General features: G+C 47.7%; 2 protein-coding genes across 17 annotated transcripts in view; both read left to right on the top strand.

The window, feature by feature from the left end:
• stard13b (StAR related lipid transfer domain containing 13b) overlaps positions 1 to 4,017 on the top strand; it is a 55,973-nt gene extending 51,956 nt beyond the window's left edge. For all 13 annotated transcript variants that reach the window (XM_081700462.1, XM_035534442.2, XM_035534447.2 and 10 more), the window contains 7 exons: positions 520 to 718; positions 1,043 to 1,256; positions 1,529 to 1,643; positions 1,772 to 2,032; positions 2,348 to 2,565; positions 2,670 to 2,846; positions 3,150 to 4,017. In XM_081700462.1, coding sequence (XP_081556588.1) covers positions 520 to 718; positions 1,043 to 1,256; positions 1,529 to 1,643; positions 1,772 to 2,032; positions 2,348 to 2,565; positions 2,670 to 2,846; positions 3,150 to 3,267 — 1,302 coding nt within the window. In that variant the 3' untranslated portion in view covers positions 3,268 to 4,017. The remainder of the gene's footprint in view (positions 1 to 519; positions 719 to 1,042; positions 1,257 to 1,528; positions 1,644 to 1,771; positions 2,033 to 2,347; positions 2,566 to 2,669; positions 2,847 to 3,149) is intronic.
• A 1,067-nt stretch (positions 4,018 to 5,084) lies between these two features.
• Positions 5,085 to 13,554, top strand: part of nbeab (neurobeachin b) — a 189,152-nt gene continuing 180,682 nt past the window's right edge. For all 4 annotated transcript variants that reach the window (XM_081700540.1, XM_081700539.1, XM_081700548.1 and 1 more), the window contains exon 1: positions 5,085 to 5,652. In XM_081700540.1, the coding sequence (XP_081556666.1) occupies positions 5,413 to 5,652 (240 nt within the window). In that variant the 5' untranslated portion in view covers positions 5,085 to 5,412. The remainder of the gene's footprint in view (positions 5,653 to 13,554) is intronic.

Raw genomic sequence — 13,554 nt, 5'->3', positions numbered from 1 at the left:
TTTGACCAGGTTAGCTACACCTACACACCACAGGAGCCAGTGCTTTGACCAGGTTAGCTACACCTACACACCTCAGGAGCCAGTGCTTTGACCAGGTTAGCTACACCTACACACCTCAGGATCCAGTGCCTCGACCAGGTTAGCTACACCTACACACCTCAGGAGCCAGTGCTTTGACCAGGTTAGCTACACCTACACACCACAGGAGCCAGTGCTTTGACCAGGTTAGCTACACCTACACACCTCAGGAGCCAGTGCTTTGACCAGGTTAGCTACACCTACACACCTCAGGAGCCAGTGCTTTGACCAGGTTAGCTACACCTACACACCTCAGGAGCCAGTGCTTTGACCAGGTTAGTTATGCCTGTGTATTCCCATTCATCTTGAGACCCTCACGAATCATTCAGAGGAATTGGCGTGTCGCGCTGTTACGTGTAACAACGTTGGAACTGGTGGTTAATGCTTTGAGGTTATCTTTTAATTTCAGTGTTCTAAGGCCATTCTCACGCTAATCTCCAGGTGGGCCTTTTCCGTAAATCCGGAGTGAAGTCTCGCATCCAGGCACTCCGGCAGATGAACGAGCAGTCTCCGGAGGACGTGACCTATGAGGAGCAGTCTGCCTACGACGTGGCAGACATGGTCAAGCAGTTCTTCAGAGACCTTCCCGAGCCTCTCCTCACTAGCAAACTGGGAGAAACCTTCCTCCATATTTACCAACGTGAGGACTCTCACACACAGACACAATGACGCTCTGTCTTTATCGTTTATTGCAATTTAAACTAAGTTTTATTGGTTACAGAAAACGGCTAGATCCAGTTCCCCAGATCCAGATTAGTTGATTAGTTAATTAGTTCATTAGTCCTAAACTGGTCACTGCAGTTTAGTCCTGGTTTCTTCCAGGTCCAGGATAGTAGTAATTAAATCTGTAATAATTTTCCCCACTTGCTACAGGTAATATGTGAATAACTACTTGGCTTACCTGCTGCCTGTGTTTTGGACTGGCGCTCCACCCCACCCCACCCTCTCTGCCCCGCCCCCACAGACGTGCCCAAGGAGCAGCGCTTGCAGGCTGTCCAGGCGGCCATCATGCTGATGTCGGACGAGAACCGGGAGGTGCTACAGACCTTGCTCTGCTTCCTCAGTGATGTCACTTCCTCCGTCCAGGAGAACCAGATGACACCCATGAACATCGCCGTGTGTCTGGCTCCTTCACTCTTCCATCTTAACATCCTGAAAAAGGACAACCTCTCCCCCAGGTGAGCATTCTTCTAGTGTCTCAGATTTAATGCCATAAGAGGTTGTGTATTAGGGTCCCACCGTTAGCAGGCAACAGATGCCATACTTCTTTCATGTGGGGTTTTTTTTTTGGGTGGGGATCATAAATTTGTGAATGAATGTGCTCCGAGCGAGGGAGAGCAGGAAGGTCCATAAAGCTGTATTACTATTTGATGACTGATAGCTGATATTGGGGCAGATGAATGAAAGGCTGTGTGGCCCTGCTAAGAGTTCTGCTCCTCCTCCATTACAGAGCCATGCAGAAGAAATATGCCACTGGGCGGCCTGACCAAAAGGACCTGAATGAGAACCTGGCTGCCACTCAGGGCCTGGCACATATGATCACAGAGTGTAACCAGCTGTTTGAGGTCTCTCTCTCTCTCTCTCTCTCTCTATCTCTCTGTCTCTCTCTCTCACACACACACACAAACACACACACAGACACACGCAATGAAAATCTTCTCAAGACTAACCGCTCTGTCCCCCCTTACCTTAGATCCCGCACGAGATGGTGACGCAGTCGCGGAACTCGTATGTGGAGGCGGACCTGCATGCCCCCACTCTGGACGAGCTCCGTAGGCCACGACACCGCCGCGGCGAGGAGGAGGACGAGGAGGAGGATGAGGAGCAGGAGGAAGGCTCCTGGCATGCGCATTTCGATGCCAGGATACACAGCCTGCTGAAGGAGGCGCGAGAGAAAGCCAAGGGCTGGATGACCTGCCAAAGCTCAGATAACACTGAGCTCTCCTGCAAGAAGGTGTGAAGGGAGACACAAGACCATGTTTGTACTGGCGCAGCACGCCTCTTGGGGGATAAACACCCGGCACACGAGAGGTTAAGCGAGGGAACAGGCAACTGAGAGTTTTGTTAGACTGATCAGTTGCCAAGTTAGAGTGCCTTAACCTCACTGTGTACTTTAGATCATCATAACCTGAAAATACACAGAAAGGCCTCACTGTACCATTTTCCTGCAGATGAAGGAAAATCTTAGTGATGAATAGGTGTAAAAATATATGTTACACTGGAGAGAAGGCAAGTGTGTGAAGTGTCCCGTTGTCCTGCTGCCCCGCAGGTAGGTGACGGCAACCCGCTCCGGCGCTGGCGGGTTTCTGTGGAGGTGGAGGCGCCTCCCTCGGTGGTGCTGAACCGCGTGCTGCGTGAACGCCACCTGTGGGACGTGGACCTGCTGCAGTGGAAGGTGTGCGAAGTCCTGGACAAGCAGACGGAGGTCTACCAGTACGTGCTAAACGCCATGCCCCCGCACCCCAGCCGGGACTTCGTGGTGCTGAGGTGAGAGTGCTGTGGCCCTTCCCGCCGTGGGACAGCCGGGCAGCTCCTGGTTCCGTGGGCCCTGCCGTTTCTTGCGTGACCGGACGGCATGTCTACTCTTTCAGGTCGTGGAGGACGGACCTGCCGCGGGGCGCCTGTGCTCTCGTGGCCGTCTCCGTGGAGCATGAGGAGGGCGCGCTCGTGGGCGGTGTTCGGGGCGTCGTGCTGGAGTGCAGCTACCTGTTGGAGCCGTGTGGCTCGGGCAAGTCTCGACTCACACGCATCTGCAGGGTGGACCTCAAGTGAGTACTGGCCCCTTGCACACAGTGGCCTGACCGCGGTCTGTGACCACCACTTCTGGCCCAGAAAGACGTCATGGATGCAAACGCTTCTTCTACAAATAGTCTAACGGGTGTATATTGAACCTCTCAAATACTAAACTTATTTAGTTATTCATTTTAAATCTATTATTTAGTAACTGATGCGGCTTATTCAGTACAGCTGTGCAAAATCCAATGCTCACACTGAAACTAATTGACAGCAGTATTACTTATACTTGTTATGGCATAAAAAATATCCTCCTATTTTCCTTGGCCTACGTTTAGAGGGAGAACTCCGGAGTGGTATAACAAGGCATTTGGACACCTCTGCGCCGCCGAAGCCGCCCGCATTCGTAACTCTTTCCAGCCGATCCACGCGGAGGGCCCGGAGACCAAAATCTGAGCCGCAGTCTGTGCCTGCTCGCTGGCTTCGCGTACCGACACCTCTGCCAGGACACACCGATCTCTGGATACCCTCAGCAATACTGTGAGCCTATGAAGTTGGGAGATGGCCGATGTGGAAATGTCAACGGACCTTTGTTTTTATGCTTTTGTTTATTTGTGATGTTCGATTATTGTAATTATCATTATTTGTATAATAATTAATTATATTGGTATTTGCTGTGCGCATAATCTTATACAATGTATACAACATCTGAACTCCTAAATGCTTCTGAGAAGTATATGTTTTAAAATCAAAGATAAAGCTATATTTGATCATACATGTGCCACACATCCACATAGATACATGCTTGTGTTTTGTGTGTGTGTGTGTGTGTGTGTGTGTGTGTGTGTGTGTGTGTGTGTGTGTGTGTGTGTGTGTGTGTGTGTGTGGGTATATGCGTGCCCTGTATAGGGTGGGCATTACCAAAAGCCTCATGTTGTACAAATGTTTTGCCTTTATGTTGATATCTTTTTTTGCACTGATATCAGTTTGATTTGTATGATACTAAATGTTACTCGGATGTAAGCTGGTATTACTTTGCCTTCTGAATGGGTGCGATATTATTTTATTGCAATATTAATGTTGTAAGGAGATAAAACAAAATGACATGGGTTTGATTTTCTCAGACCTGCTTTGTAGTACTGGATTATATAGAGGACAGAAGTCAGAGACGATGTCTTTTTAAAATAAACTGTAAATGAATTGTTATTGATTTCAGATGTATTTTGTGCTTGCTGACTGGCAAGTTTCTGCTCTGTACTGTATCCCAACATGCAAGAGATCCTCTGAAGTCAAAATACTTTGTAAATAGGACACTTTTCTGGTTTGTTTATATGGAACGAGTGAGACCCAAGACAGAACATTAATGATACTATTTAAGCTTGCTGTTTGATAGTACTTGTTCAAAACCCAATAGACTGCTCATTAAAAAAAAAAGTAACACACCAAGAATTAGATTATGACAGTTAGAGTGTGTGAATGAATTTGTTAGTGTACACACCTACACTGCCACTATACGTGTCCTTGATGCTAACACCTAAAGCAGAGAGACTTCCTTGTCCACTAGATGGCAGTGTTGACCAATTTCAGTTTTAAATGCATTCATTGAGCTAGTGACAGAATACAATGTAATAATGACCAATGAACAGTGAAAATGAAAGTTGTTTTCTCTGGCTATTCCTAATTATGAATATCCTCAGTATATGAATCATTTATGAGCATGCAGCTCCATCCTCTGTCCTAAAAAATACTAAGCAGGTAAGACACACACACGCTGCTAAAAGGTCAAATCGGAGTGACGGACAGCCCAAAAGCAGATGTGTGTTTCACTCCTTGTGTTCTGTTCCAGCGGATGCGCCTGTCACTTCTGTTACCTACAGTGCCTCTGGCTAATATCTACATGTAAAATGTAGGTGTAAAACATTTACATTTAAACCATTTAATAAATACAAACCATTTGATTAAAAAACACGACATTTAGAGTGTTTGTGGTAACTTTTGTGCTTTGTGGGAACGTGTGGCCCACTGGATGCTGACTTCTGCAACGCACCGAGCGTTATCATCCGTTAAGTCATGGACTGTACCGACCACCCCTCCATGATCCATTGTGCCTGTGCGCCGGGCGCCCGGTGAATACGGGCGGAATTGGTCGCACGCGTCCCCGTGTGAGGATGATTAGAGGCGTGAGACGCCTAGGGGACCTTTTCTCTCTGCATCTGAGAGAGAGAGAGAGAGAGAGAGAGAGAGAGAGAGAGAGAGAGAGAGAGAGAGAGAGAGAGAGAGAGAAGGTCTTCAACGTACCGGGCTGCTCGACTGCACATAGAGGGCGTGCTGCTTGCGAGGAGAGTGAGGCTCAGTGCGCGGATCCGGCGAGGTTGCGGCGTCCGGAGAGGCGACGCGTGACAGCGTAGCGCGCGAGCGCGTGCAACCGAGGCGACGATAAAGGGCTTGGGAGCGGCGGACTCTGGAGCGAACCCGGTGTTTTTCTCTTACGGGATCGTTCCAGACGTTCCCCTTGAAGTTGCACACGTTTCTCTCGGCCTCGGTGATGCCGCGCTGCTCCTAAAGACACGTGAAATCGCCGCTGCTCGCCTTTCCGTGGACATGGCGAGCGAGACGCCGGTGTCTGCGCCGCTCTCGGCTCGTGGACGACACGGAGCTGCGGGCTCCGGGACCGGCGGCACGGTGATGCCTTCTTGCTCCGGCTCGGTAGTTCTGCCGCCCGGCGTGATAAACCCCAAGGTTCCCATCCGGAATATCAGGACGAAATTCGCAGTCCTGGTCGGTCTTATTCAAGTCGGGGAGGTTACCAACAGAGACATCGTGGAGACGGTCTTAAACCTGGTGAGTGAAAAAAAGTAAAGCCGGCTGCATGTGCTTGGTTATGAACGCACGTAAGGCTGCAGAAAAGGGACTGAAATACGGAGACATGGGCGCGCTTCCCGTGACCCTCGGTCCGGTGCCAGTATCATCAGCGTAGGTCAGGGGTCGTCGGTACGAGCGACGCAGCGGGAGCGGACACTCCACTGCGTCTGCAACCGAACGCGTCGGCCCGGTGAATTTACTCGAAGTCCAACTTTCTGCAGTGATTGGGCATAGATAACGCCAATGTCAGTTTGTTCTTTTTCTTGGTAATTCTTGATCATTATAACTTTATCTTGGTGGATGACGGAAGAGATGAGCTGACTCATGCCGATACAGAGAATTCCTTAATAAGGTGGACAGGGGCGTTTGATGAACTATTTCAACGTAGCACAAGTTTTTTTTTGTTTTCACACGTGGGAAATCGGTTCAAAATTGTGCCTGCTGATGTGAGAACTGATGTGATTTATGCCACAGATGTTATGGAGTTTTCTATCTAGATTTACTGCTGTTGCATTGTGCTTATATCAACAGACATGACGTGATGACTGTACAGCAGGACGTGTGTTTACACATATATAGCTCCACAGCTTAAGTTGCCCTTACAAAACATCTTCAAATTAGGCGTTGCAACTTTTCAGACGGAGTTAACAGTGTGAAACAGTTTTTACTCAGATTCCTCCTAACTTTAAACTGTTAAATAAGTGCAGACTGACTGGGCCACTTTGAGTCGCACAGGCCGGTTTCCATGATGGTGGGCCCACCTTGTTACATCACCCTTTATGAATGGATTCATTTGACTTGACAACTCTTGGCTGTAAAGTGGCGCCGTGCGGAGCAGGCTGCGCGCGCGCGAGACGGCCGGCTGTCTCTCGCTTGGCTTTCCGCGGCGGCAGATGGAGGGAGATCGGTAGCGGGCCTGTTCACATTCACATGACAGTTCTGTTCCTGAGCTGGTGGGCTTGCGTCGCACCGAGGGGCCTCCACGCAGCTGACGTGCAGAACAGAAGAAACACCTGCCAAACGCTTACTGGTACACAAGAGGACGGAACAGAGAGCCTCTCTGGAGCAGGGTCTGAAGGGCTTAGTGGCAGTGAAGGTTCTGAGTTGTCTGAAACAGTAAGGATGACATGCCGAGCCAGGCCTGGGAATGCAAGAGTCAGTAGTCATGTAGTCATTGTCAGACAGCACCATGGGTAACCAATTATCCAAGGAATCGGGTCCGATGCTGGGTTTATATCACTGTAGGGCAGGATAGACATGTTATGTTAACATCTAAATGGTGTACACTTTTAATTAGTGGGAATGTACTATGCATTTGATGAAAAAAAGAAAAGACAAAATCTTTTGTTAAGGCTTTATGCGGTTTGTTTGGATTGTATTTTTTGTGTCTGGCTTCTGAATCGACCGCGCGGGGGTGCTGTGTGGACCGGAGCAGTTATCTGCGCTTTGGCTTTTGGTCTGCACTTCGTATCTAAGACCTAAGACACCCGACCCCACCTCCTCGTGCCAGGCTGCAGGGGCTGACCGGCCGGGGGGGCACCGGCCCGGTTAGGCGCACGGGGGGGGTTACAGCCCAGTGGGGCCAGTGTCCCAGGGCTGGCTGTGAGAAGGCTCTCGCCCAGCATCTCTGCCTGCCAAGCCATCTCCATAGGAACCACACAGCGGGAGGAACTACCAGCACGTGTCAAAGGAGCGGCGCATGTGAATTAGCTCGTGCGCTGAGCGGAGACTGGCCGGCCCTGGGTATGTCCATTAGAGATGTGCTCTCCTTGTTTTTTTAGGAGTATTACGTTCGCTGATGTGCTGTCGGCTCTCTTTTGCCTCTTATGTCCATTTGAGTCTGATTATGTGGCGGGGAGAACTACCCCTCGGGTGCCGCACAGGGCGAAGGTGCCAGATGGAACCTTGGTGCTTTAGTGTATGCCACCATGTTTATGCCCTTGTTATCAGAACGACGCGAATGTCCTCTCCACGTCGCGTCCATCTAAATGTGTCCCGACCGTGCTGTAAGAGCAGACGAACGGCATCCTCGGGTCCTGCAGACCCTTTGTTGTCTTGGTGAAAAATCAGCATCTGGATCCCCACGGCGCAGGGGCGCAAAATGAGAGCAATACCGATTGCCGTAGCTTCCGTGTTTTCGCTCGGGGTTTTCAGCCTGGATCGCAGCGGTTTCGCCGACTGATACCCTCTGCCCATGGCCATGTCACCTTCTCCATAACTCCTCAACTTTTGCCCAGGAGATCAGTACGTGCTGGGGGGCTTTTCTCAACCTCCCCCCGGGAGGAGCGGCGGAAGGCAGCAGGGGAACGAAGACGCGTCTGTCGGGTAGACGTCAGGCTGGACGCCCCCACAGGAGCTCCGCAGCAGGAGCAGAACACAGACACCCGCTGGGACCGCAGACAAGGCCTGAGGTGGAAGGCTCTCTCTCCTGCAGTGCTGTTACACTTGAAGTAGATAAAAAAAAATCACACCAGGGCCTTGTAAAATGTATTAGCGGGTAGGAAAGTGATTATTGTGGCGCAGTGAACGATTAACCGTCTCACGGTTTTTAACTAAGCTGAAGTAATGGTAGGAGCTAAGCACTCAGAGCGCTTAAGTTTCCCGGCACCACGTTACAAGAACAGACAAAATATTTACGATTCTAAGCGACATGTTTTTATTTGATTAATGGCTCAATAATAAAAGATGATTTAGAAAGCATTTTTTTTGGTTTTAGCATTCGGTGACATTTCATCGTTGGGATCCTTAGCAGACAAACGCTTTTGTCTCTGACCGTATCAAACACCATCCATCACCTTAGCTTTTATTACGCAGGAAATTGTGCCTAAAAAATCAACCCGAGTTAAAGGATCGTGGCCAGCAGGGAACGTCATTTGTCTGCGCTTGGTATTCACTGGGTCACTGCATCATCTCACCCTGTCCAGCTACACTAGGAATGGCCACTGCTCCTGCTGATCCTTCACCTTTCCTGGGACTCGCATATTAAACGGTGGATTTCATCAGGCGAGTTTTGACATATTAACATGATTCATTATTCACGTTTATACTAAGCAGACGGAAAAGGTATGTCTTTAAAGATGAGGAAATTTATCAGCAATAATTTCTTTTATCTGTCACACTTTAGTCCTTTCCGTGGAACAGAGTATAAGATTTGATAGACTTATTCGGCACGGCCTCCGAAGATCTGTCTCTGACTGGAAAAGGTTGGTTTTCTTTAAAATGAGATGTACACAACGCTATCACATTGCAGCAGAGTAGGCAACATTTATGCACCGCTAATTGCATTACGCCTGCTGGTGATGCTGAAAATGTGAGACATGGTAGTGGTGCAGCAGCCGACTGCAGGACATGACAGACGCGCAGCGTTTGGACGCCGCCTTCAGCAAACTACAAAGAAGGTGGGAAAGGTGGCGAAGCAGACAGGATTTCGTGCCTTTCATCTAGGCCAGAGAGGCGCTCTTTCTCCTTCGAGCGCACAAAGCTCGTGTTACGGTCTATGTTTTTGTCAGGGGGAAAAGTGGCAATCATGTCGCAGCGCCACCGCGCATTCCGACTTCTTTGGTCAGCATCTCCTTCAGGATAAAAGTCCCTCCGGTCTCGCAGGAGGCACTTCTGTGCCTGCCAAAACGTGGGAGCTCTCTCAGAGGACCAGATGATGTGTGTGGAAACCCTAGCAGGTGGAACCGCGGACGATGTCCATGCGTGAAATTCTGGGGCCTTCCAGCTGCCCCGGAGAGGGAGCTCATGTGTCGGTGTTTCCTCACCACCAGGCTGTGTGTTTTCTTTCTTTTATGTTATTTATGTATTAGGATTTGTCCATTCCAATGATCTGGAAAACACACAAGATGCATGTGATAGAACCATAATTAATATAATGAATCAATCCTCTCAGTCTTAAGACCTGCGTGAATGCCGTCATGCTGGGACTGACTGAATGATCCAGCATCAGTTCCTTCTTCATTGAAGGGTTCATTGAAGGGTTTTTCTGAGGCTCAGCCAGCTAAGTAGCAGCCACGGCGTGCCCCTGTGAGCCTGGGACCTTCTCATGGGCTGAGCCAATGGTAAGCCGGAGCTACCGGCGGGGCTTCTCGCCACAGCGTCTTATCGGGGCTAATTAAGAACGCGCTTGTCATTAATCTTCTTCTCGGCCACAGCGAAAGTCTAAACAGTAAAGAGGAGACCCAGGAATGAAGCTGAGATATATTCCCCCTCCAGGTAGATTCCTATTTAGTTGAAAATCAATTGTTTAATAAGGTTAATGTGATTACAAATCCTTTTTTTAAAAATTGTGCCGCAACAGTGTTGTTGGCCATGCAGTCAGCTTGTTGGGCGGTGGCGTTGATTTTGGTAGAATAGTATGACTTCTTGCTGCCATCTGCATAACTGGCTTAAGGATTATAGTGGCGCATTAGGGAATAATGAATCTTGCTCTTGTTGGCTGCAAACACACAAATTCTCCCTAACTGAGCACACAAAGAAGGAACTCTGTTTCAAACCCAACACCATGACCTGCAGCAAGACTCTTCTGTAGGCTTTTGACTTGGTTTCTGCTTGTTTTACGGTTTAAGTAGATTTGAAGGTGCAGGACATTTTAAAATCTTTATACTAATATAAGAGGCCACTTGAATAGCTGTACAGTTTACTGGACCTACTGTGTTGTAAGGTTACCTTACACTTTATCCCCTTCACCCTCACAGTTTCAATTTACTATTTGGGGCAGGAATACACATCATTTTGTATTCCTTTTGTATCTCAAAGTACATATAACTACTGTTCCGTTCATGCGGAAAAATACTGCAACATAAAAACATCTTTTTGTCGGGCCAGTTTATTTCGGTGCTGTTTCTGAGGTGCGTTCCTCAAATCAGCCGTGAGAATGCAATGACATGCAGCATTAGCATAAAACCCCTCTCTCCCTCTGTGGGGGGGGGGGGGAAGAATTCTAATTCATAGCAGAAGTGAGGTATGGAGGGGCTTTTCGGTCTCGGCTGGAGCTGCTAACTTTTTGGAGGTCACAATTGCGCTAAGAATGCTGAAATTGGACTGGAAGCCTGTTGAGCTGTAGGTCTTCGCGGGCAGGCAGCAGCCTGCCTCTCAGTAAAGAGCACACCCCAGAAAGCCTGGGCTACGCGGAAAACACTCGCTGCGTCCGGAAAAAAATTATTCCGATTTTTTTTTTTTTTATAAGCTTCAACGTTCCCTCAGCCAGACTACTGTGCAATACAATGCAATACAATATACGATTTATTTAGTTATTTATATTAACGTGTGAATGCTCCACTGGTTAATTTAAGTGATTTCTGCGTATAAAAACAAGGGAAAAAGTGATTTTAAGACCATGAGTAAAAGATAATCTGGCTTTGGTCCAGAGAAACCATTGACCATCTTGGGTTAATGGAAGTCATTTAGGACAAAAGAAGAATTAATTCAATGTTCAATTAATGACAACTTGCAAGGGGCCATGTTTCTTTTCTGTCATTTCATTTGCATTTCCTAATGAATACGTGACCTAAAGTAACAGCCTGTATCAGGCGCTTAACAAGCTGTCCGTATTCTTCACGCTTAGAAATGAGAAGCAGATTCCAAGAACTAAAGGACAGTCCTTTACCCAGTGTGTATTCTGCAGAACTGAAGATGGTTAACTAAGTAGCTGATTAATCAGCTAATATAAAACCAGTCTCTGAATGCCGTTGTCGGTTGGATGGTCACCACGTTTTCGTCATGCTAACCTACATAAATATTTACCTGACTTTTAAATAGCACGCCAAGGTTTCCTCATTTACCTTTTTCGAGTTTACACTTCGTTGCACATGTGGTTAAATTTTAATGTCCGTTTTTTTTAATGTCTATTTGACGGTAATGGGTTGTTTGGGCGTTTAGTATCTTGGGTTAACGTCTATTATGTCGCTGTGTTAATGGTACACGCCTGGGAAGCGATCTTTTCACTTAATTAAAGAAGGGTCAAGGCACGACGCGGACAAAATCAGCCCAGGGAAAAATGATTGAATCCAGATTTTAGAGTGACAGCTAAGCAGACGTTAAACGATAATGAACACTGATTTCAATGTGCAGTGTGTTATCCAATTTGCAATGTGTTGCCGCAAATTCTGCTCAGTAGCCTCTTGGCCCGTGCGGCTGCGTCTGGTTGCTCCGATCCATTTCGAAGGTTCGAAACCCGGGTTCACGTGTCTTGTCTCGACAGGGCAACGACATCAAGTTTACTTATTTCGTGCGAAATGAAATCTACGTGCAAAGCAATATGTGTTCATTGTCACAAATACGTGCGTCTGTGCACGGGACAGTTGAGAGCCCCCGTTTTAGGGCGTCCGTGAGACATGCGTGAGCCTCTCGCGTGGCGACTGGCACTCAGTGGCGACAATTCACGCGACGATTTCACAGACCTGAGCGAATGGCGATTTTTATGTGAACTGGGGCTTTTCTCAGTAATCTCCAAAGATCGGGGCTAACATTGCGTGGGATGCACTCAGCACAACTTCAGGCGCAACAGATCATGCGCCACTTCTCGGGACGTAACGGAGGAGAGAGAAACTCGCGTTAACCGCGTGGGAGCACCCAATGCCGCATCAAACACACTCTCCTCTATAGCACGATATGAAACATCAAGCTGCGAAAGCTGTCCAATTCTGCTGGACTTTCTGCTGAAGATGTGACTAAAACGTGCAGATGTGTTGTGTAGTTTGGTGATGTTAAAGGCGGACTAGCTAACCTAGTTGGGTGGATAATGTCTTAAGCACGGGGATACCGTGAATGCTTAAAACCGATATACCGGTAAGAGTAACGGTAAAGGATGAATAAGAGTCAATAATATTAATATATAATAATATATATATAATAACGTCCGGGCCAAACACTGACTGGCAAAACTTACCGCAGGTGGATTTCTCGCGATTTATATGCAGACCGCATGTAATTGCCTTTGGTCTAAGATTGGAGAGTTGGGTTGGGTCTCTATATCTGCCTCTATATCTGCCTGTTCCATGCTGACTGTCTGCAGGGACGCTTTTGCACCGTCCGCGCGATGAAAAAAATCAGCTGGTGCCATATCGCCTGGGAGTGACTAGCAGCACGTGCATGCCTGCCTCTCCCTTTTAGCCTTGATGAAACGGTGGCATATTTGGAGCGAGCATGGATCGTCTCTTGCATCACCTCTTTGCCTGCACCCGGTTACACACACAGTGGCGTTGATTTTGCCTACCCATAGTTAATATTCGATGGGTTGTGGTAAAGATTATATACCCCCCGCCCATCCAACGCCGTGTTCAGCGAGAAGCTTTTGCACTTTATAAGAATTTCAAATTGGCCCAGTTTAAGTGCACGTATAACAAATAACACAGACGTTATAGCCGACTGTCGAGATATCCGTGTGCTGAAGATGAGGGCACGTTTTCCCCTTCTAAACAGGGGAAAAACAGTTTTAGAACTGTAAAATTGTGTGATAACTGGTTGCTAGTATGTGAAAGCAATTCCGATGGATGGAAATGTGATCGACATATGGCAAGACACCTATAAATTCAGCATTCTCACGAGTTACTGCTGTTGTCATGCCAATGATGTATTAGGGTCTTGATCAAAGCATGAATCATAACTACTGAATGTGTTTGTAAGTCTTAAGACAGTTATTCTGCCAGTGTTGACTGGCTAGTGAAAATGCCACGAAGGAAACTGGCCTTTAATTGTCAACACTCTTGGATGGGTTTTTATGCAACTCGATGAATGAGACTTTCTTAGCCTTGCAAATAATTTTGCATAAATATTGATGATTCCAAGTTTTGACTATTTAAATAGCAGCTTGAAGTGCTTCTAAATATAACTTGCAAACTCAAAATGGATGTTTTTGATTGCTGTATATACGTTGGAAGG

The sequence above is a fragment of the Electrophorus electricus genome, chromosome 17, assembly GCF_041902795.1.
Source record: "Electrophorus electricus isolate QZ-2024a chromosome 17, ASM4190279v1, whole genome shotgun sequence".
In the NCBI taxonomy this organism is placed as follows: domain Eukaryota; kingdom Metazoa; phylum Chordata; class Actinopteri; order Gymnotiformes; family Gymnotidae; genus Electrophorus; species Electrophorus electricus.
This window is presented reverse-complemented; position numbering and strand designations above follow the sequence as displayed.